Source organism: Parambassis ranga, chromosome 2 (assembly GCF_900634625.1).
Source record: "Parambassis ranga chromosome 2, fParRan2.1, whole genome shotgun sequence".
Lineage (NCBI taxonomy): Eukaryota > Metazoa > Chordata > Actinopteri > Ambassidae > Parambassis > Parambassis ranga.
Genome location: NC_041023.1, coordinates 30,592,696 through 30,620,311, shown reverse-complemented (window position 1 = coordinate 30,620,311; position 27,616 = coordinate 30,592,696). Strand labels below are relative to the sequence as shown.

General features: G+C 41.6%; 1 protein-coding gene across 1 annotated transcript in view; it reads right to left on the bottom strand.

Moving 5' to 3' along the window:
* iqsec3a (IQ motif and Sec7 domain ArfGEF 3a) overlaps positions 1–25,509 on the bottom strand; it is a 77,583-nt gene extending 52,074 nt beyond the window's left edge. Inside the window, exons 1-3 of the mRNA XM_028430705.1 lie at positions 25,293–25,509; positions 16,961–17,600; positions 16,315–16,768 (exon numbers count right to left, since the gene is read on the bottom strand). Coding sequence (XP_028286506.1) covers positions 16,315–16,768; positions 16,961–17,594 — 1,088 coding nt within the window. The 5' untranslated portion in view covers positions 17,595–17,600; positions 25,293–25,509. The remainder of the gene's footprint in view (positions 1–16,314; positions 16,769–16,960; positions 17,601–25,292) is intronic.
* Between the last annotated feature and the right edge of the window lie 2,107 nt (positions 25,510–27,616).

The following is a 27,616-nucleotide window of genomic DNA, read 5'->3' as shown; positions in this document are numbered from 1 at the left end:
TAGAGTTTTGCACAAATAGCCAATAGTTACAGAAATGTGCTTAAGCAATCAGAAAAAACTGTAAGCAATCAGAAAAAACTGTAATAGTTTTAGCAAAATGAGAGAAAACTATACAGTTTTTTCTGATTGCTTAAGCACATTTCTGTAACTATTGGCTATTTGTGCAAAACTCTACACACAAATAAAAAAAACTTACACCAAATCAGCAAAACATTGTAGATCTCTTGCAAAAGCTAATACATCTTGCTTAACTCTTCAAACCTTTGTAAAAGTGGTATTTTTGTACCACACAGTTAACACAAACCATCATATTACTAAGCACACAATGTGCCAACTACACACTGATGGTATTACAGTTTTTTCTGATTGCTTAAACACTAACAATGTTTCTTATAGCACAATTTCTAAAACTATTAATAGTTTTAGCAAAATCACTCACTGAGTTTGCAAAACTAAAAGCAAAAAAACTGCTTTACACTCAATTTGCACTTTTGTAACACACAATTTGCAATTGTATAAATATAATAAACTTCACAGCACTCTTTTTGCTGAACTGTAAACACAACTCACTGCTTTACACACAACTTCCAAATGATCAACACACTCCTCGTAAAACTACACACATTTATGGCTAGTATTTACACTATTTTGCCAACTGTCTGGCTACACTGTCACATGTGAGAACTGTTTTACATCATTAGTTCACTTTGCAATCAGCATGAGCTCTGTAAATAAGACACAGGTAAGCTTCAGTGTGGAGAACAATGGAGGGAGAAGGAGACTGAGAAGAGTGAGAATTAGAGGAGGATGAGGACATGAGGAAGCAGGAGGAAGAGGAAGAGGACGAGGAGGTGAAGAGGAAGGAGGAAGGGTAAGAAGAAATAGAATTACTGATGTCATCGGAGCTACAATAGTGGATCATGTGATCAACCATGGAATGACCCTGAGGGAAGCTGGACAACGGGTTCAGCCTGAGCCGCTACAATATAGCAAGCATCATGAGGACATATTGATGAGAATGGGTTAGTACAGTTCCTTCACTCTAAGTTTTTCTCTAATGAGAAAAACATCAATACTGTACATGTAAAACTGAAACTGTTACTCCATAGAATTGCTAGACATCCAGCATCTGGAAGGAGGCATGCGAGGATATGGACCAGGCATCATGTCAGGCCTGGATACGGCACTCCAGGAGACATGTTCCCCGGTGCCTTGGACTAGAAGACATTGCATGTGATGTTGATGAAATTCTGTGGCCGGACCCAGAGAGACAATGAGACTGATTTTCTCTCTCTCTCTCTCTTTCAGTGAAATTGTATGTTTTCTTGTGTTTGTTTTGATGTGTGTGAATAAACATTCATACTTGAAATTTGAATCCCTGTGTTTCTATAGAACTATTTATGACAAAAGTTTGACCTCACATGGACAGACCTTGTGCACAGAGAAAGCAAAAGCCAGATGTGTTTTCAGTTAATACCATCAGTGTGTAGTTGGCACATTGTGTGCTTAGTAATATGGTGGTTTGTGTTAACTGTGTGGTACAAAAATACCATTTTTACAAAGGTTTGAAGAGTTAAGCAAGATGTATTAGCTTTTGCAAAAGATCTACAATGTTTTGCTGATTTGGTGTAAGGTTTTTTTATTTGTGTGTAGAGTTTTGCACAAATAGCCAATAGTTACAGAAATGTGCTTAAGCAATCAGAAAAAACTGTAACTGAAAACACATCTGGCTTTTGCTTTCTCTGTGCACAAGGTATGTCCATGTGAGGTCAAACTTTTGTCATAAATAGTTCTATAAACACACAGGGATTCAAATTTCAAGTATGAATGTTTATTCACACACATCAAAACAAACACAAGAAAAAATACAATTTCACTGAAAGAGAGAGAGAGAGAGAGAAAATCAGTCTCATTGTCTCTCTGGGTCTGGCCACAGAATTTCATCAACATCACATGCAATGTCTTCTAGTCCAAGGCACCGGGAAACATGTCTCCTGGAGTGCCGTATCCAGGCCTGACATGATGCCTGGTCCATATCCTCGCATGCCTCCTTCCAGATGCTGGATGTCTAGTAATTCTGTGGAGTAACAGTTTCAGTTTTACATGTACAGTATTGTTGTTTTTCTCATTAGAGTATGGTACTACTACAAAACTTAGTGTGAGGGAACTGTACTAACCGATTCTCATCAATATGTCCTTATGATGCTTGCTACAGTGTAGCGGCTCAGGCTGAACCCGTTGTCCAGCTTCCCTCAGGGTCAATCCATTGTTGATCACATGATCCACTATTGTAGCTCCGATGACATCAGTAATTCTATTTCTTCTTACCCTTCCTCTTCACCTCCTCGTCCTCTTCCTCTAAATTCACCTCCTAGTCTTCGTCCTCCTCCTCTTCCTCATGTTCCTCCTCTAATTCTCACTCTTCTCAGTTTCCTTCTCCCTCCATTGTTCTCCACACTGAAGCTTACCTGTGTCTTATTTACAGAGCTCATGCTGATTGCAAAGTGAACTAATGATGTAAAACAGTTCTCACATGTGACAGTGTAGCCAGACAGTTGGCAAAATAGTGTAAATACCATCCATAAATGTGTGTAGTTTTACTAGGAGTGTGCTGATCATTTGGAAGTTGTGTGTAAAGCAGTGAGTTGTGTTTACAGTTCAGCACAAAGAGTGCTGTGAAGTGGATTATATTTATACATTTGCAAATTGTGTGTTACAAAAGTGCAAATTGAGTGTAAAGCAGTTTTTTGGCTTTTAGTTTTGCAAACTCAGTGAGTGATTTTGCTATAACTATTAATAGTTTTAGAAATTGTGCTATAAGAATCATTGATAGTGTTTAAGCATTCAGAAAAAACTGTAAGCAATCAGAAAAAACTGTAATAGTTTTAGCAAAATGAGAGAAAACTATAAGCAAAAAACTGCTTTACACTCAATTTGCACTTTTGTAACACACAATTTGCAATTGTATAAATGTAATCCACTTCACAGCACTCTTTTTACAATTTAAAATTGTAAACACAACTCACTGCTTTACACACAATTTCCAAGTGATCAACACACTCCTAGTAAAACTACACACATTTATGGCTGGTATTTACACTATTTTGCCAACTGTCTGGCTACACTGTCACATGTGAGAACTGTTTTACATCATTAGTTCACTTTGCAATCAGCATGAGATCTGTAAATAAGCCACAGGTAAGCTTCAGTGTGGAGAACAATGGAGGGAGAAGAAGACTGAGAAGAGTGAGAATTAGAGGAGGAACATGAGGAAGCAGGTGGAAGAGAAGGAGGACGAAGACTAGGAGGTGAATTACTGATGTCATCAGAGGTACAATAGTGGATCATGTGATCAACCATGGAATGACCCTGAGGGAAGCTGCCCACAGGTTCAGCCTGAGCCGCTACACTGTAGCAAGCATCATGAGGACATATTGATGAGAATCGGTTAGTACAGTTCCTTCACTCTAAGTTTTGTAGGTGTACCATACTCTAATGAGAAAAACAACAATACTGTACATGTAAAACTGAAACTGTTACTCCACAGAATTACTAGACATCCAGCATCTGGAAGGAGGCATGCGAGGATATGGACCAGGCATCATGTCAGGCCTGGATACGGCACTCCAGGAGACATGTTCCCCGGTGCCCTGGACTAGAAGACATTGCATGCGATGTTGATGAAATTCTGTGGCCGGACCCAGAGAGATGACAAGACTGATTTTCTCTCTCTCTCTTTCAGTGAAATTGTATGTTTTCTTGTGATTGTTTTGATGTGCATTAAACATTCATACTTGAAATTTGAATCCCTGTGTTTATAGAACTATTTATGACAAAAGTTTGACCTCACATGGACAGACCTTGTGCACAGAGAAAGCAAAAGCCAGATGTGTTTTCAGTTAATACCATCAGTGTGTAGTTGGCACATTGTGTGCTTAGTAATATGATGGTTTGTGTTAACTGTTTGGTACAAAAATACCCTTTTTACAAAGTTTTGAAGAGTTAAGCAAGATGTATTAGCTTTTGCAAGAGGCCTACAATGTTTTGCTGATTTGGTGTAAGGTTTTTTTATTTGTGTGTAGAGTTTTGCACAAATAGCCAATAGTTACAGAAATGTGCTTAAGCAATCAGAAAAAACTGTAAGTTGTCTTTTTCTTCTTCTTCTCTTGGTTTATATTGCCATATTTGTCTCATATGTTCATAGCTGTCCACATGTGGACGTGTGTGTGCGCAGTAAGGAGTGAGGTGTGCTTCCTGTTCATGCCAGCATGTCATTGTTTTCACAGTGGATCTCCCTGCCTATGATTCCTCCAGAAGATCATTTTCAGCTGACTGCATAGCCGAAGTTACTCATATGAACAAGTGAGTAATATGTTAACTATTTATGAACCTATTAAATGCACAGGATATTTGCTGTAGGGAGTCTGCTGCATTATTGTCACAGCTCTCCCACTCCAGCCTCCATACAGCATTTAAACTGCATCCTTTTACATAAGAGAGTGCTGAGTGTGTATATACTGGAGCTAATGGGTATAGTAAGGCCAGAGCGATGCCTGAAAGAAGGTGATAAAGGGCAGGAAAGTAGAAAGAGAAGGCTGGACTAGGACCAGACAGAGCAGATGTGTGGGAAAGGGGGAGAGCGATCCTGCGATGAGAGCAGGCTGGGCCTTGCCTGAAAGCATCTGCTGCAACAGCCTCATGTGATCTCGGCGTCGAGCGAACCCCTCTCAGCTGAAGGTGATGTCTCGCCAAGTGAATCTGGCAGATATCAGTCATTTGATGTTTGCACAACAACAGATGGATCACACATGGTGATTATTATTTGTAATCAGGAACATGATAGCAGAGTGAAGATGGGGAAATTATACAGGATGCAGTATGATTCACACCAGTGGTGAAGAATAACACTGTTTCCATACAGCACATGTATAAACAACAGAGCTCTGTGACATGCAGTCTGAATACAGCATATGTGGTTGTCAGTGGGAAGACAGACCGAGTCCATGTATGGGAGTGTAAGGGTGGACGGTGCAATGACTTGTTTGACTGACCAGTAGAAGTTTTGTTTACAGTTTTTTTCTGATTGCTTAAACACTAACAATGATTCTTATAGCACAATTTCTAAAACTATTAATAGTTATAGCAAAATCACTCACTGAGTTTGCAAAACTAAAAGCAAAAAAACTGCTTTACACTCAATTTGCACTTTTGTAACACACAATTTGCAATTGTATAAATATAATCCACTTCACAGCACTCTTGTTGCTGAACTGTAAACACAACTCACTGCTTTACACACAACTTCCAAATGATCAACACACTCCTAGTACAGTTTTTTCTGATTGCTTAAGCACATTTCTGTAACTATTGGCTGTTTGTGCAAAACTCTACACACAAATAAAAAAACCTTACACCAAATCAGCAAAACATTGTAGATCTCTTGCAAAAGCTAATACATCTTGCTTAACTCTTCAAACCTTTGTAAAAATGGTATTTTTGTACCACACAGTTAACACAAACCATCATATTACTAAGCACACAATGTGCCAACTACACACTGATGGTATTAACTGAAAACACATCTGGCTTTTGCTTTCTCTGTGCACAAGGTCTGTCCATGTGAGGTCAAACTTTTGTCATAAATAGTTCTATAAACACAGGGATTCAAATTTCAAGTATGAATGTTTATTCACACACATCAAAACAAACACAAGAAAACATACAATTTCACTGAAAGAGAGAGAAAATCAGTCTCATTGTCTCTCTGGGTCCGGCCACAGAATTTCATCGTCTCATGCAATGTCTTCTAGTCCAAGTCACCGGGGAACATGTCTCCTGGAGTGCCGTATCCAGGCCTGACATGATGCCTGGTCCATATCCTCGCAGAACAATGGAGGGAGAAGGAAACTGAGAAGAGTGAGAATTAGAGGAGGAACATGAGGAAGAGGAGGAGGACGAAGACTAGGAGGTGAATTTAGAGGAAGAGGACGAGGAGGTGAAGAGGAAGGAGGAAGGGTAAGAAGAAATAGAATTACTGATGTCATCGGAGCTACAATAGTGGATCATGTGATCAACCATGGAATGACCCTGAGGGAAGCTGGACAACGGGTTCAGCCTGAGCCGCTACACTGTAGCAAGCATCATAAGGACATATTGATGAGAATCGGTTAGTACAGTTCCCTCACTCTAAGTTTTGTAGCTGTACCATACTCTAATGAGAAAAACAACAATACTGTACATGTAAAACTGAAACTGTTACTCCACAGAATTACTAGACATCCAGCATCTGGAAGGAGGCATGCGAGGATATGGACCAGGCATCATGTCAGGCCTGGATACGGCACTCCAGGAGACATGTTCCCCGGTGTCTTGGACTAGAAGATATTGCATGTGATGTTGATGAAATTCTGTGGCCGGACCCAGAGAGACAATGAGACTGATTTTCTCTCTCTCTCTCTCTTTCAGTGAAATTGTATGTTTTCTTGTGTTTGTTTTGATGTGTGTGAATAAACATTCATACTTGAAATTTGAATCCCTGTGTGTTTATAGAACTATTTATGACAAAAGTTTGACCTCACATGGACATACCTTATGCACAGTGTGTAGTTGGCACATTGTGTGCCTAGTAATATGATGGTTTGTGTTAACTGTGTGGTACAAAAATACCATTTTTACAAAGGTTTGAAGAGTTAAGCAAGATGTATTGGCTTTTGCAAGAGATCTACAATGTTTTGCTGGTTTGGTGTAAGGTTTTTTTTATTTGTGTGTAGAGTTTTGCACAAATAGCCAATAGTTACAGAAATGTGCTTAAGCAATCAGAAAAAACTGTAAATGAGGCCTGAAAGCTACGTTAGGTTAGGAAAAAGTTATTTTTTTGGATTTACAGGTCCATGTTGGGCAAACTTCTCCCATCCTTAACAAACTCTATTTTCTTACCTTTATTTCAATGTTGACAAGTCCAACTTTGACAGGAATATTATACTACAGCTTGATAAGACTCCTTCTTGGCTTTAGTTCACATTTTAGTCACATTTTATTACACACAGGCAACAAATGGATTCATTTTGGTCTCTTAGATAAGACACACCACAGGTGAGCGCTAGCTATGATTTGGCTACCTCATATTTTATTACCGTATTTTCTTTTTTTTAGCTCCTTTGGCTGGGTATGCAACTTATACTCAGGTGCGACATATATTAAAATATATAATTTCACATGTTTGTTATTTTTACACGGACAGCCGCTAGAATCAGAATCAGAAATACTTTATTAAAGCTAGGGTAGGAGATTTCATTCTGATGCACTTTTTGTTAAATTAGTGTAACTTCTCTTTACAATGCGATAGCAACTGATTAGTTCGGCAGTTTCGCTTTAAACGAAGAATATGAATCATCTGTGGAAGATATAAAACGCTAAAAACATCAGCCAATCCTATGAGGCGCACCTGCGCGTATAGTTGACTGGTTGTCACTCTCTTCCTGCTCTGCGCGCACCAGAGAGGTACATGCATGATGGCCGAAGTCACAGACTGGTTGGGAGGCGTGGCTTCGGGTTGAACTCGAGAGAAAGGGGTGTGCGTTTACTTTCAAAATCTGGCTGACTCTCACTGAGTTTTCAAAATCTCCTACCCTACCTTTAATCCCAGGGGGAAATTGCTTGCATTCCAGGTGCTCCATGCATACTCAGAAACAGGTTAGAAATATAAAATAAGGTAATATAGTAAGAATAGAATAAAAATAAAAAACCTAAATAAAATTAGAAAAACAATAATAAACATTTAAGTTAAATCCAAGTAAGTCAAAACTGGTAGTTAATATAACATCTCTACCTCCGGAGTTTTTCAGAAGTGACACTGAGGATGAAGAATTCAATAGATTTAGTGATTTGGAGTGAGCTAGAGAGTTGGATAAACTTGTTTTGTTATGTTCTTTATGCTATAGTTATCTGAATAACTGTTAATATGTTACATAAAGGACAACTATTGAGATGGACCAGATGAGATGTGCTCCATTGAATCCTAAATTTAAGGATTTACTGTGAAACCTTTTCTCACCTGGTGGGTGAGAAAAGGTTTCACACTGTCGCCTTAAATTTGTGGGTTAAATCCCTGACAAATTTTGTGAAGGTCATGTGGGTCAGATGACCAATTTTGTAAAGTAAAGGGCTTTTGTAGGAGTTTGAAGCTAGCCTCAGCTCTTAAAGCTAAAGTGTGAAAAGAGATACACACACTCGTGTAAAACTGTACTGGACCCAGTTTTATGCATCTCTCTCTGTTTCTCAGATCACCTTTTCCTGCATGCCACATTTTCTTTTTGCGTCATCCTATCACCTCATCATAAATACACTGCCTTCACTCCCTCCACTTTATTGCAGTATTTTATTACTAATGGACAGATGTGCAGCTGGCCACTCCTCCAGAGCAGTTTTTATGGTCGTTACAAGTGCTAAACTGTCAATGCTCCACATGCACGCATTTCTGTTCCACTATTAACCTGTGATGAATTGATGGCTGCTTAGTGCTGCTGTGCATAGAAACACAACTGTATCTGTAAACTTTTCAAAACACAGAAGCATTAGACTAATGTAACTGTGCTGCTGCACAAAGCTGCTGCTTCACAGAGCTGCTTCTGTCCTTCAAGTGCGCTTCTGAGTGGTGAAGAGAATGATACAACCCTCTCCCCTTCTGAGGTTTATGAATTTTTGTACACAGTCAAGTGACATGTTGTTTTCCAAATGTGCTCATTTGTGGTTTATGGACCTGAGGCTTTATTCGAGTGTTCAAGACAACTCAGAAGTAAAAATTTACCAAAAAAGTAAAGTAAAGTGAAAAAAGTACATTAGTATATTATCAAATATAATATGAAGTAGTTGTGATTTCCTGCGGATTTTAACAGGTTGTTGAACTATTTTACCTACAGAAGTAAACACTTAACTTAATGACTATTTCAGCGACAGATTCAACAAAAACTCATTGATTTTAAAACACGGTGACATACAGAAACTAATTCCAAGTGAAACAACAGTTTTGTCAACCACACTGGTGCTACTACACTAACAGATTATACAAAGCCTCCATATATATATATTTACAGAGACAAAAAACTGCTAAATCTCCCTCATGTCCACCTGATAGAGTTTTCCCGTCATCACTCACCAAACTTCCTCCACTGGCCCTACATGATGGCCCTGCCTCTGAAATTCAGTACCAACTTCAAATATGGAGTAGAGAGATGGAGAGAGATTGTGCTTTACTTTTCAATTAACAACCAAGATAAGTGAGCTTTAAAATATATCAGCAATGAAATAACATCAGCATGTTGATTTAACGCTGTGGTCTTCCCATCATCTGAGTTTCAAAAAGTTGTTGGGCCATGAACCAAACTCTGCTTAATGCAGATAATACTGAAACACTAAAAATGCATGTCTTTATTTTTATTTGCTTATAAAACTGCTTAATTCACAACAAACCTTGTGGATGTGTTTATAATGATACACTGCCTTATCTGCTACATCAGTGTTTTCCTGTTAATACAGTGCACCACTGTGTCCTGACGGTTCATTACATTTATTTTATTCTTGCTGATAAGAATACAAGCAGGTCGCTATGTGCACTGGCTGGGCGAGGCTGACGCTAGCAGGCTAACAGGAGCTAACCAGGCCTCATTACAATATGGTTTAATGCTGAAAACAACTCTAACTCTCTGTGTCTTTGTTAGGAATCTCCTCATGTCCATTGTGGGGGGGGGGTCGTCTACTGTAACTGACTTTTCTAAGTTGATTTAACATCAAGTAAATGTACTCAATAAATGTGGGGGGGTCCAAATGGGCCATTTTAAAATGTGGGGGGGACACGTCCCCCTCTGATATAATGGTAGCTACGCCTATGGTTCTGTGAGAAATTAGAAAAGCTTCCTCTGTCCACCATCTGGATTTCAGAGTTTGTAATTATGTGCTGGGTCATTACGACTTAGGGCAGAATGTTATTACAGGAGAGGTCTGTATGCACAAATAAACACACATACACACTGATCTTTCCATGGAGCTCTCTCCTCTGACAGCCACGATCCCTCTCGAGGTGTGCGGCAGGCTTTGTTCTGTTAATTAGCCTTGCTTGACATGTGTATTTAGATCTCTCTCTCTCTCTTAGATATCTCTCTCTTTCTCTCTCTCTCATGCTCATTCCTCACATTTACATCTCTTATGGCACCATTTCTTTAATTCATAAAGCTCTGCTGGTGCTCCATTTTCATGCATGATGATGGGGAGTCCACTGCTAGTGCCTCTGATGTCTAATCAATGCTGCACTAGAATGTATGAGAGGAAGCGGGTGAGAGAGAAAGTGAATTAAGGACACGTCTAACTGATCTGAATTAAGTGGAAAAGTCATGCATACAAAAAGTGAAAACTACTCAGGAATCTATCATTAACGTCACAAATCCTCCACTCTCTCTCTCTCTCTGTCCCCACTGAAGGTTTGGTGCCGGCTCCCTTGTGGGACGGCGGTGTCCTTGACACACACACACACACTCACACACACACTCTCCTCACATAATGGAGTCATTGTCATTCCAACCACACTCACGGTAGAAACTTTATCAAGTGGTCCTTCCTTCCAACCTTTTCCTCCACACTCCCCTTTTTTGTCTCTCTCTCTCTCTCTCTCTTTCCACTCTTTAATACTTTTTTACTTCTAAGACCCCCTGCTGCACAACAAACACACACACACTAATCATGTGTGTGAATTTTTTTTTTTATTGTCAGCATAATCGAGCAATCTGTTTTAGCCCAAAGCAAACAGGCCTGTTTAAGATGCAAAGGATACATCAGTGCAGGTATTAGAGGGAGGATATGAACTGGTGGAACTAATAAGCCTCAAGCCCGATTTCCCCCCCCCCCTCTCTCGCTCTCTCTTTTTACTTTTCAAAAAAATTCCCTCAACTTCCTCATTCCCTCCTTCCCTTTCAGACAATTTATTAGTCAGTCAGCTTATCGTTCAAGGTGTTTGATCAGAGGAATGAGAAGTGCAAATAGACAGAACCCTGTCAGTTTTTTTTAAAAAAAAAAGAGAGAGAACCTCGTGATCACGGCGGGAGCCAGCGTTCAATAAACAGTCATTACAGCTGCGTACAGTCATCGCCTTTGAAAAAATAACAGATAAATGCTACACTCACTCTGTGTGTCTACAGTCGAGTGTGGATGTTTGAGGAGCTGATTAAATGTACACACAGCAAGTTATCCGTTTGTGCTGTAGCTAACTGGAACTGGAGAATACTTGTTTCTGATTGGCTTGTAGGTGTCCAAGTTGTCACTAGCATGCAATGGATCATGGGAGCTGCAGGCCCCTTAATTAACATACATACAGTGTGGGTTATCATATTTACTGGAGCATTGAACATTGCTAATATGCAGAATTTTATAGTGGCTAAAATTAGCAGTGACATTAGCATTACTTAGCAATGTTTCCTGTTATTACATTAACATAAAACACAGGTATGCTCCGTCTTTAACCCTTAATTACAAACATTCGAACATTATGACCATCAAATACATTTTATGTATGTCAACATGCACAAGAAGACTTAGGTTTAGCACAACTCTGTGTGTACTTTAAAGTTTACAACTAAATTACCTCATGATGGCGTCATCGCCATGCAGTGCATTGTGGGATAAATTTGCTCCAAACGTTTATTGATGCACCTTTTGGAGGATGATGCACAAATGGTTAATTTTTGCTGTTTACTATAACACTTGTGTTGTTCTAGATATAAACCCTCAGGTGTTGTTGTTGCAAAAATGTTTAAATTATAAGTAATTATTTTGACTTCTGCTTCTTTGCAAAATTAATCTCAGCATATAATCTATGGATTGCAGGTCAGAGATTGTTGGTATGACGGTTTATAGATCAGCAGACCCGACCTGTGTTTTCATTGTAAAACAATCATAGTATCTCTTTCAGTGTTATTATTTGCCACTAATAACCCTGCTGGACCCTCCTCGTCTCTTCAGCGGAGAGGTTCATGGGCTTCGTGTGCACTTTTACGCAGAGCTCTGCAGTCTTAGAGCAAAGATAAGGAGTGTTCATGAGCTCTAATCTCACAAATATGTGTGATGGCTTAATAATTTTACAATGGTTTTTGCACTCAGGGGAACCAGAAGTGTGTTTTCCTCCAGTTCAGACAGGATAGGTGGCACACAGAGGAAAAAAAAACAATCCAATCCTGCTTGGACTGAAATATTAACAAATTTTTCATCCCAGTTCCCAGGGTGCTGGTTCACACTGCTCTGAAAGAAGTTTTAATTACATTCACGACTGACAGCAGAACGACTAATGAGAATTTTAGGCTCTGTGGATCCTGGCCATTATATTGAGAATTTTTTTTGCTCAGCCAGCTACTCAATCAGCTCAGCTTGTTATATGTGTGAGGGAGTTCCATTCATTTATTCATATATATATATATATATATATATATATATATATATATATATATATATATATATGGGGGTGTTTACATCCTTTAGGCTGCCCTCTGGGTGAAAGCTAATACAGCACTGCCATCAATCTCCCTATTAAAATCCTTCCCAGAGTGCTGCTTGCTGAGTCACATGACTAAAAACCACTTCACCCTAACGCGTATACATTATGTAGAGAAAGGTGTTTAAATACTTGAAATTTATAATGAATTAGTTCAATAATTAACTCACCTTCTCACCACACACACAGCTCCAGGACTTTTCCCTCCCAATAAATCAACAGATTTAGTTGATCCTGCACTGCCGTTACCATGGCAACGCCCTTCCCCCTATCTATGCTGCCATGTAACCACCTTGCACCTCACTGGACCTCGCCTGGAGAAGTTCTTATCAGTTTCTGACTTTGTCGCTCTTCACTAGACACTGAGGTGAGCTGTTCCCAGAAACAGACTAAATGATGCAACCGGCAAACATAAATCAATGAGCTTCTTAGAGGGACACAGAGATCGCCAAGCCAAGCAGGCTGTGTTCTTTTAGCATCTGTCCAGTCTACTTTTCTACACTCAACAAAAATATAAACGCAACACTTTTGTTTTTGCTCCCATGTTTCATGACATGGACTTGAAGATCTAATCTTCATTCCAGATACACAATATTACCATTCCTCTCAAACATTGTTCACAAATCTGTCTAAATGTGTGATAGTGAGCACTTCTGCTTTGCTGAGATAATCCATCCCACCTCACAGGTGTGCCACATCAAGATGCTGATCTGACATCATGATTAGTGCACAGGTGTACCTTAAACTGCCCACAATAAAAGGCCACCCTGAAATGTGCATTTTGTTTCTGCTTTATTGGCGGTCTGGGGACTCAGAACCAGTCAGTATCTGGTGTGACCACCATTTGCCTCATGCAGTGCAACACATCTTCTTCGCATAGAGTTTATCAGATTGTCTATTGTGGCCTGTGGAATGTTGGTCCACTCCTCTTCAATGGCTGTGCGAAGTTGCTGGATATTAGTGGGAACTGGTGCACGCTGTCGTATACGCCGGTCAAGCACATCCCAAACATGTTCAATGGGTGACATGTCCGGTGAGTATGCTGGCTATGCAAGAACTGGGACATTTTCAGCTTCCAAGAATTGTGTACAGATCCTTGCAACATGGGGCCGTGCATTATCTTGCTGAAACATGAGGTGATGTTCATGGATGTATGGCACAACAATGGGCCTCAGGATCTCATCACGGTATCTCTGTGCATTCAAAATGCCATCAATAAAATGCACCTGTGTTCTTCGTCCATAACAGATGCCTGCCCATACCATGACCCCACCACCACAATGGGCCACTCGATCCACAACATTGACATCAGCAAAGCGCTCACCCACACGACGCCACACACGCTGTCTGCCATCTGCCCTGAACAATGTAAACCGAGATTCATCCGTGAAGAGAACACCTCTCCAACGTGCTAGACGCCATCGAATGTGAGCATTTGCCCACTCAAGTCTGTTACGGCGACGATCTGGAGTCAGGTTAAGACCCCGATGAGGACGACGAGCATGCAGTTGAGCTTCCCTGAGACGGTTTCTGACAGTTTGTGCAGAAATTGTTTGGTTTTGCAAACCAATTGTTTCAGCAGCTGTCTGAGTGGCTGGTCTCAGACGATCTCGGAGGTGAACCTGCTGGATGTGGAGGTCCTGGGCTGGTGTGGTTACTCGTGGTCTGCGGTTGTGAGGCCGGTTGGATGTACTGCCATATTCTCTGAAACGCCTTTGGAGACGGCTTATGGTGGAGAAATGAACATTCAATGCACGAGCAACAGATCTGGTTGACATTCCTGCTGTCAGCATGCCAATTGCACGCTCCCTCAATGCTTGTGGCATCTGTGGCATTTTGCTGTGAGACAAAACTGCACATTTCAGGGTGGCCTTTTATTGTGGGCAGTTTGAGGTACACCTGTGCACTAATCATGATGTCAGATCAGCATCTTGATGTGGCACACCTGTGAGGTGGGATGGGTTATCTCAGCAAAGCAGAAGTGCTCACTATCACACATTTAGACAGATTTGTGAACAATGTTTGAGAGGAATGGTAATATTGTGTATCTGGAATGAAGTTTAGATCTTCAAGTCCATCTCATGAAACATGGGAGCAAAAACAAAAGTGTTGCGTTTATATTTTTGTTGAGTGTAGTTTCACACTAGAAACTAAAATGTTTTGCTTTCATTTCTGTAAAATTTCTCCCATCAGCATAAACTAGCTGTCACATATATTGTTTTATACTGAAATGATAAATGACACAAAGACAGTTCGTGTCATTAAACAGGGGCTGGACAATCAGATTTTAGAGAAAAGACTACACCCAACTTAGTTCACCATAAATCTGATTGGTCTGCTTGTCTTGATCAGCAATTGGCCACAAGCAGTTCAAATGAAGTGACTGAAAAACAAACGGAGGGTTCAAACACTCTTTTCCGCTCTTTACTTCTGGCTTGCCATAGCCATATAACTTACAGTGTGCATTCATGGAACGCGTGCCTGCAGCTGAAACTCAGACCTCACCCGGCAACAAGAAACTCTATTTTCTGATTGGCTGATAGGTCTAATTGCAGACATCTGTATGAGCGAGCAGTACACTGTTTGACTCATTTAAAGGACAGTCTATAAGAATGTATTTGTGGTGAAATTAATAATTTTGTTGAATTGTTGAAAAGCGTCAGTCTCACTCTCAATGCGTGAGACTTGAGAGCCCTGCTTAGCAGTGTTTTCAGATTATGACATAAGTGTGAAAAACAGGATGGTTTATTCTTAAAGCATTTTTTGTAGCCTTAAAATACATATGTTTGTATACTAGCAGCTGTAGCATTGACCTTTGACACAACTAATGATGAAACAGTGTTAGCACTCACAACTAGCTATAACAAGTAAAGATGACATTTTTTTCTGATGGAAGATATTTTAGTATAAACTTGCATTATAATAATCATGTTATGACTAATGTGTTACATGTGCATGCTCTCTACTAAGAGACGTGATCATGCTGCTGCCTGATGGCTATAGCAGATCAGTGAAAATCAAATCTCTGTTCTGCATTTGTTTAGTCAGCATGAGTCTGAAAGCAGATTTCCAGAGCTGTGAGAGTTGGCAACGCTGTGATAATGAAGGAGGCTGAGCAAAGGCAGGATGCAATTTGGATGTCAGGTTGGTGGAGATTCCTTTTGTTTCACGTGCACCACAGCTCCCAAATATCACTCGAGTTCTTTCTGTGAATGTGCTGCCATGTCATTCAATTCAAAGTCAGCCATGTCTGAATGACATGAAACCATCATTTCAAAAGCTCGATGAAGCTAAAAATGTTAACCCCCCCTCCTGTCTGAAGCGAAGGATCTATTGTCTGCCACTGTTATCGCTGTAAATTACAGTTGGATCGGCCATGATGTCTGGGTTTAACTATGAAGTTATCTGTTTTATCTCAGCCAGGTACTTGTTTCCTTTATTTCCTCTTACAAATCAATCATCCCACTCTTCAGGTAATCGCCTCCTTTTAGTGTCTGTGCTAATGTGTCCACCTGAGAAGGAGATAGACACTTCGGTTCTAGTTTCAGGCTCCAGTCTGTTCTCTCAGCACAATGGGAACCAAAGAAAAAGAGCTTTTCTTTGCTCTTTTGAATCCTGAGGGCCTCGTCAAACTCCACATGCTCCGAGAGGACACTTCATAAATCACACCGGGCTTACAGCTTCTTTCTAACTGTCAGCCCTTTAAAAGTAAAAAAAAAACTGAAGGTAATGACTTCAAAACAAACCTTATAAACACAAGTGGGTAAAATCAGACTACTCACATATTGAAGAGGTTGAGGCCGATGCGGTAGAGCCGTTTTCTCATGACGTCTGTAGACAGCGTGGGTGATTTACAGCTGGCAGGGTTCTCACAGTGGTAGCGTGGCAGACTCAGGATCATGGCCTGCAGCGCCTCCTTAGATGAGGCTTCCGATGTCGAACGCGCCTCCGTCGACGTGCTGCTGCTGCTCATCTGCTCTGAGCTGTTATCCGCCGTCTCTGAGCTGCATCTCTTCACATCCAGTGGCTCTGCCACAGGAGAGCTCCCCGCGAGGACAGCCTCCTGTGGCTGAGAATGGCCCTGAGGGGGTTCCTTTGAAGGTGGTGGTGGTGGAGCCACCTGCTCTAGGCTTTGAGGAGCAGCCATTTTATCCAAAGGGGTCAGGGGAGGTAGCTCTTCCTCCCCGAGCTCTTCTTCTGTAGGAGGCGGAGCAGGGAATTCAACATCCTGCTCGTCTGCTTCTATATCTATCAACTCCGGGGGTGGTGGGGGCTCTTGAGGTGGTGGTGGAGGATCAAAGGGTTCCGCCAGGGCCTCTGCAGGAGGAGGAGGAGGGGGTTCTTGATAAGGGCCAGGTGGGATGGAGGCCGGTGTAGCATGTGTTGTTGTGATTGTAGTGGATGCACCTTCCTGTTGAGTGCAGCTACCAAGGGTGACGGAGGTGGACGATTCCAGAACTGAGGAGGAAACGCGAAAGTTCTGGCTGTCAATCTGCACCGTCACATCTCGAAATGCCATCATTAGCTTGCTCGCACTCCTCGACAGGTCACTTGGGTCTATGGGGCCTTGAGGAACAGTTGATTCTCCACCACCACCCCCTCCTTCTCCTACCCCCCCTGCTGCAGCAGCCGCCGCCGCCGCTGCACTGAAAGAGTCGGCACTAAACTGATAGGTGCCGCCTTCCTGCAGTGAGCACATGGTCTTCAGGCTCCAGTTGCTGAGTGCATCGTCTATGGACTTGGCCAGTGACTGGACCTGTTCGGTGAATGAGTCTTCCAGGTCGGTGAGGTTGGTCCCGACTGTGGCAGGCAGCGACGGCGAGCGCACCAGGGGGATGCCTGTCAAGTTACAGCCTTCTGCCAGCGCGCGTTCAGCAGAGAAACCCTCTGTGTTCTGCACGCGGACTTTGCGCAGGGAGATGCGTCGTGGCAGACGACTCTCCAGAAGCGAGTTGCGGATCTTCTCGAAGTTTTTGCTGAGCTGGTACTGGCGGAAGGCGGTCTGGATCTTGCAGGCGGCTCGGCGGGAGATCAGGTGGCCGCCGTATTTGTGCTCTAACATTTCGATCTAAGATATGGAAGAAAGAAGGACACAGAGAGAAAATAATAAGCATGTGAAAAAGATTAGATAATAATAATAAGATAAGATAAGATAGAAGACACAGACAACATGAATGAGCACAATTACAGTCCAAAACAGAGAATATCATATATCTTTCCAACAGTCCTTGAATGCATCACGATTTATGGTTCTGTCTGAAACTTAACTTTGAATTACATGTTTTTTTAATCAGTTGAGGCTTTATTGCTGATCGTGCAGTTGCAGTAGAGATGCAGGACTTCATATTGCAGATGAGCCTAGAGTGTCAAAATGTGTTTGGGGTTAAAATTAAATTGTGGGATAATAATAATAATAATAATAATAATAATAATAATAATAATAATAAAATAAGATGAGAGAGGTTCCTGTTTTTTGTAAGCAGTAGGCAAAACTTAAACATTCGGGTGCTCATAATATTCTCATATGATTCAGTTACTTCATGTTTTGCAAGCTGGCCTTGTGCTGTATATATTGAAACTATTGCATTTTTGTCAAAGGCACAGTTTTAAAGCCATGGCTGACTCATGACATTTGGACAAACTGTTCATTTGCTCAACAAATAGAGCTCATAATCTGCGCCAATTCCACAGAGAAGTCCTCCACACAACTTTAGATTGTCTGAAAGTGAACGAGCCCATTAATCTTGCCTGTGAAAAATTGCTCAAATGCTGTGGGAAATAGATAGAGATGTAATATAGCCATCCTCATCTGGCAGCAGCTCAAACACCAGATGAAACCTCTTTGAGTTTCCCAGAACAATCAGGATGTGGGTATCTTTGGAAGTGCCCGGAAAGTGCTTATCTTCTCTCAGTCACTCTAAAAACCCTTTTCATTCAGACCAAATTGATGAATATAATTCTGTTTCTGTGCTGACTTTATTAAGGGTACGAGCGTGTGGGAGATTTGAGCTTTGAATGAACAGCAGTCGTCCAAATAAATACATTAAAAACAGTGTCGCATTTAATTCTAGAAAACATATAAACCCTTAGTCTCTGTTAAGGAGATGACTTCCTGTATTAGGGTGATATGTACACAGGGATTAATCTGTAAAAAAAGACCCTCCCTGTCAGTTGACATGCAGCTGAGTGACTGGTTACTGCATCCAAGAAGGATCAAATTGTGACTTTCAGCCATTAATCTCTTTTGCTTTAGTCCAGGACAAAGTCACCGAACCACCTCACACAGACCTCTGCACTGATAGGCTGTAATGGCTGCCGGGTTTTGCAATTTGTGATAAGTGGTTGGTTCAACAAGATGCAGCCTCTGTCGCTATCATTGGAGGGACGAAATCGCACAGAAAGCTCTTTAGAAAAGTGGAGTGACACTGAAAATCCATCTTATCTACTCAAATTTACATTTCACTGCAGAGCCCCGGTGAGCAGAGGGAAACGTACGGAGAATATTAAGATGCTTTCTGAATAGGATGCCGGCATGCAGCTCTTACTGTATCTGCTGATGGCTACTTCTCTGTAGCTGACTGGTCGCCTGCATTGTTCTGTGCAGCGTGTGCCCATGACAAGGTCTTATCACCATGTCTCTGCACCTGAATCCATTTTTTAGATGTAATATGATTGACCTCATTACACAGAGAGGGGTCCCTCATCAAAACAAATTTTGCAAAGAGTTGCACTGCAGAGGTGCCCTTGATGGGAGAAAGGGCCATCAGCATGGTTGAGTTTGATTAAACGTAGCAGGCGAGCTTGTTTGTTTTGCCTTCTGCGTGAGCCGGGGTCGAGGATGATGAATAAAGCATTTGGGTCACGTTGCGTTCTTTATTAGAGTGTGTATCTGATACACTTTGCCATTCAGAGCGAATTACAGCCAGCGGGGACGAGCGGGGGGACGTGATAGATGGGGGAAGGAAGAGAAGAGTGAGGCTAACAAGAAATCTATTGCAAAGTACAGCCACTCTTCGCTATACACTTTGAACACAATTTGAGCCATTAAGAACAGGTTAATATTTGGCAAATGTGCACATACTCACAAGAAACAGCACATTTGGTCACAATTCAACACATGTATCCTGGATGGCCAGAATGGAACAGATAAATGGATGGCAGCTTTTTATCAGACTTGTATAGCAGGAGAAGATTATGGGAGGAGGTAGACTGGGTCAAGTGGTGTCCACAGAAACCAGGTTTCAACTTTAGCAACTCTGGGATGACCCAGGTGGCAATGGTCATATCACAGGACCTCTGGAATAGTCAGTGGCTTTCCAAGCCAAGACTATTTGACTAGAAACTCGAGACACAAGAGTTGGATGACATGTCCCTTGCCAGATTCTGGACTGTGACTCTGTCCTTGACTTGCTATGCTAACAGTCAATTTATTAAAGCAGAAAAGAGACGCTGTGACATGTCAGGTTCTGCATACTCTAAGTCTGGATTAGTTTTGGTAGCAGTGTGAAGGTGGTGTGGAGGTGGTTTGTCTTTTGCAGTATCCTTAGTATTTGTCATCTTAACATAAAGATGGTTGGGAGCTACAGATTATGTTCCAGTCATCTTCTGGGTAGCTACACTTTAGCTGACCCATTAAATCTGAGACTGTTCACTTCATTGAGTAGCAAGGGAGAAAGTTGCAAATACTCTACTTGTTTTTTTATAAACTTTATCAATTTGCAGTTTGTTTCAAGCCACAAAGTACATTTTTACGTCCGATATTCACTCTGTTTTTGGTATCTACCAACTGCTTAGAAAAATAAATGCTGGTTGTTTCTCCCTAAATGCTCCACTGTGGGAGAGCCAGTCCCTAAATTTGTGTATGTACTCAAACAAAGTGTGCAGCTGATCCTAACCGACAGCTAAACAAACTCAAACTCACTAAAAACACGGTCCAACAACCTGTGATGAATTGCGTGTCAATATGGCTGCAACAACTGCAGTATGAAAATTTGATACTAGCCCACTGCAGCATGTGTAATGCAGACAGACAGCCAAAAGGTGGATGGAAAGAGTGTGGAAATAAAAAAAAGAAAGAAAACAAGCTCAGAGCGCCGAGGAGGAGGAGGCGGAGGAGGAGGTGACATGCAGAAGGAGGTGGTGAGACAGATGACCGAGCCGAGAGTGACACTGCTAAAAATCCTCCCCATTAGCCCACTGTCAGTTCTACCTCTGATCACTTCACTAAGCGCTGATGGAGAGAGAGATTATTCCGGAGACACAGTAGTTTGAGAGAATGGTGATGGCACTGCTCTGTTCCGCCGCTGTCTACAAATCGATTGTGACGTGCAGATCAGCACCATGCTGACCTCATGTTCCCCTCTGAAGGGAAGGCATGTTGCAGAATGTAATGTTCTATTTGAGGTTAAAAAGTGAAACCTAAATACAGCAGAAAGAGGAAAAGAGATAGATAACAGAGGACAAAGGGGATGTGTAAATATTTAGAAAAAGTCAAGGACATTGTCCCTAAACCTCCTCAAGTCAAACAAGTAAGCGAGCAGAAAAAGGTTTAATTTCAGATAACTTAAATAAAAAAACTCAAATTTAAAGTATTTTTGAGCAGCAGCAGCAGCGCGGGCTGACTGTAAGCTTTAGATGCAATGTGGATGCTGGGATATTCAGGTTTGTCTATATATGAAACATTAATACCCAAAGGCTCCGCAAAAAGAATGTGTTGGAAATGTGTCTCAACACTGAAGGTCAAAAGTGCAACACACCATTGTTTATTTTATTTTATTTTATTTTTTAAACGGTGCTTCCAGGAGGCAGCTTTTGCTACTTAGACTCACGTCCCATGATTATTATCGGCTGACTCTATGGTGATATAACCTCTTTGTAAATGTCACCATTATAACCTTCTGCAATGTTAAATCTCCATTAAAAACACTGTGACATTTGCACCTAATTTGTGAAACTAAAATAACAGACAGCAGGCTTGTATATTAAAAGCCTTGTCAACCTGAGAAACGTGACTACATTTAGTTCTGTTATTTGGTCAGTATTTACATAACACAACACTTCAGGAACGTTTGGCCTATTATACATAGGTTTAGGGCGCTAAATCACACAAACTGTGTAATAATATGGGAAATACAACACACCCTCGTGAAAGAAGTGAAAAGGTAATACATCCGCCAGACGGATGGTAGGAGGATGATTGGAAACATATGGAAATGATTGTGTTGACCAGCGTCATTCGATAAAGCTGCAATAGTCTGAGTAAGGAGGTAGCAGGGGGATGGTGGGGGCACATGCAACAAGGTAGATTTTTACAAGGGGTCCATGGTTTAACTCCCCTTGACACCGTAAGCTGTTCCAATCACAGATCCGATCACGTGATTGGAAATCAGGCCCGATTTTGTGGTTTCAGACTTGATCGGACTTTATCACCCGATCAGGTCTCGGATATATATGTATTAGGGCTGTCAACAGTAACGCGTTTCTGCGGATGAATCCAGCATAATGCTTTACAGGGTGACCATCTGGCTTGTAGTGTAGGGCTATGTTCGTTGCTTTGAGTGCAAGAGGTCCTGGGTTCAAGACGGGGATGAGCCGTTTCCTTTGTGAAGTTTACCAGTTTGGACAGAAGTATTATGCGTTACAGCTGGTTTGCCGAAGTATTGCACCTGTGGAAAGGGGCAGTTGATGCGGCTGTGATGAGCAGTCAGCGACACACAGACTTTTGCTTATGCAAACACATACGTGAGCAATAACAGGTACAATTCATTGTAGTAACATTTATATGCGCTGTGACAGTGCGAAGGTAGCACAGATGATCGCAATGATTGAGGTAAAAAAAAAAACCTGATCGGGACATCCCTTGTCACTTACCCAGTGTAAGTTAACTTTAGTCATTTAGCCATAGTCTTAAGTGGATTTGGCATAAAGACTAATAATTAAGGTTTGGAATTAAAAAAGGGGTAAAAGATTTGGGACTAGGGTTTCTGTCACATGGTCGCCATCTTCAACTAACGTCAGGGTGATTCTCCACCCCCACATGTGGCCGGAATAATATGCACACAGGTGCTGTTGAAATATTGACCTCATGTTAACAGGCTGGGTTACAAAAAAGCTAGATTTACTAGTTAAATACCATTTATTTGTCCCTTTAATATAAATCAAACATCAATATTCTGCTAGTCAGGTTTCAGTCCTAAATGTATACAAGGAGACTGAAGTGTATTTAGTGAAACAGTGGATGATCAGATGGAGCAATGCAAAGCTGCCATTATTAGCTTTCATGCTCATGCACAGTGTGTTACAGCACAGAAACATCTGCATGATTAATGAGTAATGATATTATATAACAACAAATCTGGGACACAACTAATGCTGACTGTGTTACAAAATGAGGATGACAATGGCAAAGGCTCGATGTCGTCACAGGCTAGAGATCCGTTTAGCTGATGCATCCTGGTCCAAAGTCATTTAAAGGGCAGTGCTTACTGAGCGGCTGAGTCTGAGGCAAGCCAAACCCAGAATCACTTCTCTGTTAAACAAAACTCCTCTTGATTTGTTCTAGAAAAGAAGTTCTGATCCCCAACCTGGACCTTATTTGATAAGCTGCATGCACTTGCACATTTTAGTGTAATTATGAGTGAATATGAGCCATCAAAAAGCTTGTCAGTGCTGAATGCTTCCCTTTATGGAGATAAATGCCTTTTGATTCATGACACCTCAAGATTAGCAGGAATTACGGAGCAGGAGAAAGGCGTTTAAAGTCAGGTCTTCTCACCTGACACTTCATCACCCCACAAAACAAAAAGCTTTGTATTCTGCGAACACTTCTCTATTTGAGGAGCAAATCCATGGCGACTTTGTTGGTGTTATATAAAAAGGTAAAAGGCACATGGTGGTGTGTTGTTTAATCTGTCACACAGCAGAGTTTAAATTGGTTTAGATCAACTAAAAGATGAAAAACACTGGATAATAACAATCTAAAGGGACCTTTCTGTTTAGTAGTGGGGACTCTGATACATAGCTGTTCTTGAAAATCAGATTTTTCTATAAATTTTAGGCTGGCTACTGTGCTTTTCACTGCATTTCCTGTACTCCTGTACTGATTGGACAGCTCCAATGACCTGACTCCACCCATTATGCATCAGGTCTGATGTAGGTGGTGAAGAAGAGAGATAGCATAAAACCTCTAAAAAGTGTTTCATTGGATGCCAAATGTGCACACGCCCCCCCCCCCCAGCGCAGGATGAGTCATCAACTTGTTTTGCAGGAAATATGAACAGGCTGGTTTTGGTATTATTATGCACTTTTTTGGACATTTTAACCTAACAAAGTAAATGGGGGGGGGTTCTGGAGTTTGAATGATCACGTCAACGTTCAAATACTTTATCGTGAGGTTCTTCCCCCAGCAGATCCAATTACTCTGACATTGATCTGGAGATCCATCAGGGCCCTGCACCTCCCAGCTGTGCCAGACAGAAGATCAATCTAGCTGATCACGTATCTCCAGCCTTGTTGACAGGAGATGGAAGGAAAAGGGGAGACGAAAAGAGCAAAAATAGAGGTGAGAGGGGAACGCAGGTTGTGTGCGGAGATTATAAGAACCACAAGCCTTGATTAGGGAGGAGATGAGCAAGGAAATTAAGTCAAAAGTGAGCGAGAATGGACAGGATTTTCTTTGAATTTAAAAGAATGTAGACACACGGATTTCCTTTCATAGTCTGTGGTTAGAGAAACACTTAACATCAGAGTGACTATGTTTACCAATCGTTCTAGTTCTATTTATTGTCAATAAATCTTTGTTACTAGTCAACAAGTAGCATCTCTCTGTTTTTCTGTTTTCTTCTGTTTTGAGTCGCACCCTGATCCGGAATTTTCACCTCACCACATGAGAGCGCACAGCTAGCTGATTTTTAACAGGCTACATCAAAGCAAATATATGTTCAAACAATGCATATTTATATAATTAGGAGTCCACAAAATTGGCCTCAGATTCTGTCACCTTACCTGCTGGAAGATCCATGGACTGACGAGTGTTGTTTAGATGGACGATGATGAAAATGGATGTTTGATGTTTGATGATTCTTGAAATGGAGATGAATATGTAATGCAGATGTTCCTGATGAACAGCATGATAAGAACACAGACATGAGAACATGAAACCACATAGTCACTTTTCACAGACTTCATCAGATTAACTCGCTGTGATAAGATCAGAGCAGATAACTGTCACATGCTTTTATTTGCCAGCAATAAACAGACAAATTATCAGGCTTTTGATTCATGCATATACAAATGCAACTTTATATTACTCTGGTGTGTGTGTGTGTGTGTGTGTGTGTAAAGTAATACAGAGCTCTAAACTTAATGACTGTTGCTGTATTCTATATAAAAAAAATAAGGAAAACAAACCTGCATATGTTCAAAAAAACATTCTCCCACAGTTCAGCTTTGGTGAAGGACGTGAAATGAAGTGATAATGATGATGATGGTTAATGATAATGATGACAATGATGCAGTTCTGCCAGTCCAACAAGCGCCAACAAAAATCAATATGGCCGACAAACAAATACAAATCTAGCTTCACCCAGAAAGCTCAATGTCCTCCTCAGACAGAAAAAAACCTAAACACCACACACATGTCAGACCACAAAGACGTACAAGACACACAAGCCAAGTAACTGTGCCTTCCGCCCCCACCCCCACCCCCCCCCACCCAGAACATCACACAACCCTTAACACCCCGATCCCAACAGAACCCTACCTGCTTATTTTTGAGGTCAAGCGAGAGTTCATAGTCAGAGGTGGAGGAGTGTGAGCTGGCCCCGTTGCGCTGCACCCTCAAAGGCGAGGCTGTGTGGTGCAGACTGGCTCTCCTCCCTGCACCACCTCCTTTAGCTCCTCCCCCTTCCTCGTCCTCCTCTTCTTCCTGTGCTGCCTCTCCCTCACATCGCCCGGCCTGTACCTCTTCTCCCTCTTGCTGTCTCTGTGCCTCCACAACTTCTTCTGACTTGTCATTCTTCGTCTCCTCCCCTGTCTGCTCCTCTCTGCAAGGTGAAGGGGCTTTAGGGGCCTCCTGCTCCGGCTGCTGCGGCGGCGCCTCACTCGGAGCCTCGACTTGTGGCTCAGGCTCCGGTGCGGGCTGTGGTTCCGGTTTGGGTTCTGGTTGAGGTTTGACTTCAGGCTGCGTTTGGGGCTCAGACTGGGGTTGTGGCGGCTGAGTCTGTGGCTGAGTCTCTTGCTGCTGGGGCTGTGGTTCAGGTTCGGGTTCAGGTTCTGGTTCTGGTTCTGGTTGTGGCTCAGGCTGTGGCTGTGGTTGTGACTGGGCCTCACTCTGCAGCTCAACCTCTCCTCCCTTCCCTTCCTCCCCCATAGACGACTCTGGAGAAAGGTCATCGCTGCAGAAAGGAGGAGAAAACGCAGAGTGAGGTTGCTGCTGCATCCGTGGTGAGCTCTGACCTCTTCTTCAGGATGCCTGCGTTAGTGGCAAGAAGTTGACCCTTTGTTTTGTGTATGATCACTCACTCTGCTACCAACTTTGTGCAGGGCCAGTTCATCTGTCTACCTGCTGTTAATCAATGCCTCTCTTGTCTGTCTAGACACTGACAGACAATGAAAAACCAACAGAATATACAGCACAGAGCAGCTAACAAAATCTCTGTGTACAAGAAAAGAAAGCGATTATTTATCACAGCAACATTTTCAGAAGAAAAGAATGTGAAAAAACAAGATAGTTGACAGCCAATAGTGACACACGCCTACACACACAGAGACATGGGGGACAGCCATGCAGCTAATACAAATGTCCCTATTTCTTCTGGACTATATGTGTGTGAATGGTTGCCGGTATGAGTGTTAGGGTGGGAAGTGGTAGCTTAATAACAACAAGAAGTGCAACACAGACGCTTAGCCTGTCCTATTAGGAGAGTGAAATCTTCACGGCCAATCATCCTTTGAGCAGGTTTTAATCCTTGTTAGCAAAAAACATTACTGCTGACACATTTGCAGGTAGATCTGCTTGCTGTGTGTCAGTGTGAAATAAATTGGTCATCTCTCTAGTCCATAAGGGTCTGACATGTTGTACACACTACTACTTTTTGAGTGGTGACCTCCATGGCTGAAAAATGTAGCCCTTTGCGGAAGCATCAATAACTGCAGTTCCCCTCTGTGACCTCTGGAGGTCAAACCCCATAGACCTCAATGCTAAACTCTACAGCAGAAATAACATGTTTACAGCCTGGTATGTTTATTTATTTGTTTCTTTATTTATTTTAACTCGATAATTTACTTTTTCAAGACCTTTAGAACAAAACCTTAAAGCTACATGCAAAATGTTTGTCTCCCCCTAGTGGCAGTGAGATTAATAACATACAAACACTATTGGCATATCTCCAACAGGTTAACTCTCTTGGTTACAGAATATAGTTAACTCTTCATAGATCCAACACTATGGTTGGCCCTGGTATTTCTGAGTAATCTCAGAAATATTACTGATTCGAGCAAAGCAAGCTAGCTCACTAACAAGCTATATGGTATCAACAACAGTTATAATCATATCTTCAAAGGTCCCAGTATTTGCTGAGACTTAGAACCTTAGATTCTCATTTAAATCTGACATTAGTCATAAAAGTCAGAGGTTAATAACAATGTGTATATATATTTTTAATATTTAATAAGTCTTTCAGTTTTGATATAGGGGCCCATTTGTGCCAGATCTACACACAAACTGTCAGCAGACTAACTCAGATTAAGAGTTTTTCCCCCTCTTGTTGGCAATAAGAGTGAGCATAAAATGCAGGCTGTCATGCGGAGTCGTGCCATGGTGAACTTGAACTTACAAGAGAGAGTAATGTGACCTCCTTGCAGCCTTATAAGGGCTCGTATTACAGAAATGTGTGTATCTATATGTTTTATATTACTGGTTCTCATCCATAGTGTGTTTTTTTCCTTCAATCTTCCAAAAAGATCGAAGCAGATTTGGGTGCAGCAGAATCCCAGCCTGCACAGGCACGCTCACGTCTTATTTTCATCACACATGGCAGCGCATATGCTGGAGGAGCAAGTATCCTTAGCGAGGATCTGGCTGGG